This window comes from Rhinopithecus bieti, unplaced genomic scaffold, assembly GCF_001698545.2.
Source record: "Rhinopithecus bieti isolate Rb0 unplaced genomic scaffold, ASM169854v2 scaffold_5775, whole genome shotgun sequence".
NCBI lineage: Eukaryota > Metazoa > Chordata > Mammalia > Primates > Cercopithecidae > Rhinopithecus > Rhinopithecus bieti.
This window is the reverse complement of record NW_016804817.1, coordinates 11,891-13,906: the sequence shown is the minus strand read 5'-3', so window position 1 is coordinate 13,906 and position 2,016 is coordinate 11,891. Positions and strand designations below refer to the sequence as shown.

The following is a 2,016-nucleotide window of genomic DNA, read 5'->3' as shown; positions in this document are numbered from 1 at the left end:
CCAACTAATTTTTGTATTTCTAGTAGAGACGAGGTTTCACCACGTTGGCCAGGCTGGTCTTGAACTGACCTCAGGTGATCTGCCCGCCTCAGCCTCCCAAAGTGCTGGGATTACAGGCGTGAGCCACCGTGCCCAGCCTAGACCTGGTTTTTTTGGTTGTATGGTAAAGTAGAACCTTGAAGGAAGTTCCTTCTGATTAATGACTAGTTAAATGTTTTATCTATCCTGCTATCAATTCCACAAAGGCAAATGGATATATCACCTAGGAAGTTTAATAATTTGACCATTTCTGGTTGTTTTACTGGAAACAAATTAGACGTATACCCTTACTATTTGAAATTAATGATAGCAGCCGGGCACGGTGGCTCACACCTGTAATCCCAGCACTTTGGGAGCCGAGGCGGGTGGATCACCTGAGGTCGGGAGTTTGAAACCAGCCTGGCCAACATGGCGAAACCCCATCTCTACTAAAAATAGAAAAATTAGTCAGGCGTGGTGGCACACACCTGTAGTCCTGGCTACTCGGGAGGCTGAGGCAGGGGAATCACTTGAGCCCGGGAGGCAGAGGTCGCAGTGAGCCAAGATTGCGCCACTGCACTCCAGCCTGGGTGACAGAGCCAGACTACATCTCAAAAAAAAGAAAAAAAAAAAAGGATAGCATGTACTATGTTGACAGAATATCAGAGATCATTATTTGAATAGTGGAAATGAATCAAAGACATATCAGGGCCGGGCACGGTGGCTCACGCCTGTAATCTCAGCACTTTGGGAGGCTGAGACAGGCGGATTACTTGAGGTCAGGAGTTCGAGATCATCCTAGCCAACATGGTGAAACCCCGTCTCTACTAAAAATACACAAATTAGCCAGACCTGTAATCCCAGCTACTCAGGAGGCTGAGATAGGGGAATTGCTTGAGCCAGGGAGGTAGAAGTTGCAGTGAGCCAAGATTGCACCACTGCACTCCAGCCTGGGCGACAGAGCAGGACTCCATCTCAAAACAAAACAAAACAAAAGGACGTGTTAGGCAGCTAAAATATTAATAAATGATCTTTTGGAAATTTAACCCATTTCAAAACAGTTTTTACTTGTCAGCTGTTAAATAGACCACTCTGGGTAAGAAAGGATTAATGAGGATGTACTATGAAAATAATTACTGAGAAATTAAGCCAAAAATAAAATTCTCTCCAGGCATCGCCGAATGGAGGCTGTGCGACTGCGAAAAGAGAACCAGATCTATAGTGCTGATGAGAAGAGAGCCCTTGCATCCTTTAACCAAGAAGAGAGACGAAAGAGAGAGAACAAGATTCTGGCCAGTTTTCGGGAAATGGTTTACAGAAAGACCAAAGGGAAGGATGACAAATAAGGATTTTCTGATTGTCCAGAAGACATTTTTAACAACAAAAAAGAAAGTCTGGGTTCCACACATACATATAAAAAGATTATTATGTTCTGAGAAAGCTTTACAGTGCTACTGTGCCTTCTATTTAATTCTTTCAGTCCTTCAATAAAAAGCTGCTTATTGATATAACTTCAGCAAGTTCTTTGGGTTATTTTGGATTGACCATAATAACTTTCTGGTTTAAAAATTCAAATTATGGGCTGGGCATGGTGGCTCACGCCTGTAATCCCAGCACTTTGGGAGGCCAAGGCAGGGGGATCACTTGAGGACAGGAGTTCGAGACCAGCCTGGCCAACATGATGAAAGCCTGTCCCTACTAAAAATACAAAATCAGCCAGGAGTGGTGGCGCACACCTGTAGTCCCAGCTACTCAGGAGGCTGAGGCAGGAGAATTGCTTGAATCCAGGAGGCGGAGGTTGCAGTGAGCCGAGATTGTGCCATTGCACTCCAGCCTGAGCAAGAAGGGTGAAACTCTGTCTCAAAAAAAAAAAAAAATCCAAATTATGATTAAAATCCTACTGCATTGGAGGAGGTGGCATGAAAAAAAGTGTTAGTGAGATGAGAAACTTCAATCTCACACCATGAGACAGTGCTACTATTAGCTCTTAGGTGATGC

At 44.2% G+C, this 2,016-nt stretch overlaps 1 protein-coding gene across 1 annotated transcript in view; it reads left to right on the top strand.

The window, feature by feature from the left end:
- Window positions 1–1,530, top strand: part of NKAP (NFKB activating protein) — an 18,291-nt gene extending 16,761 nt beyond the window's left edge. Inside the window, exon 6 of the mRNA XM_017870465.1 lies at window positions 1,190–1,530. Within this exon, the coding sequence (XP_017725954.1) occupies window positions 1,190–1,364 (175 nt within the window). The 3' untranslated portion in view covers window positions 1,365–1,530. The remainder of the gene's footprint in view (window positions 1–1,189) is intronic.
- Window positions 1,531–2,016: the final 486 nt, after the last annotated feature.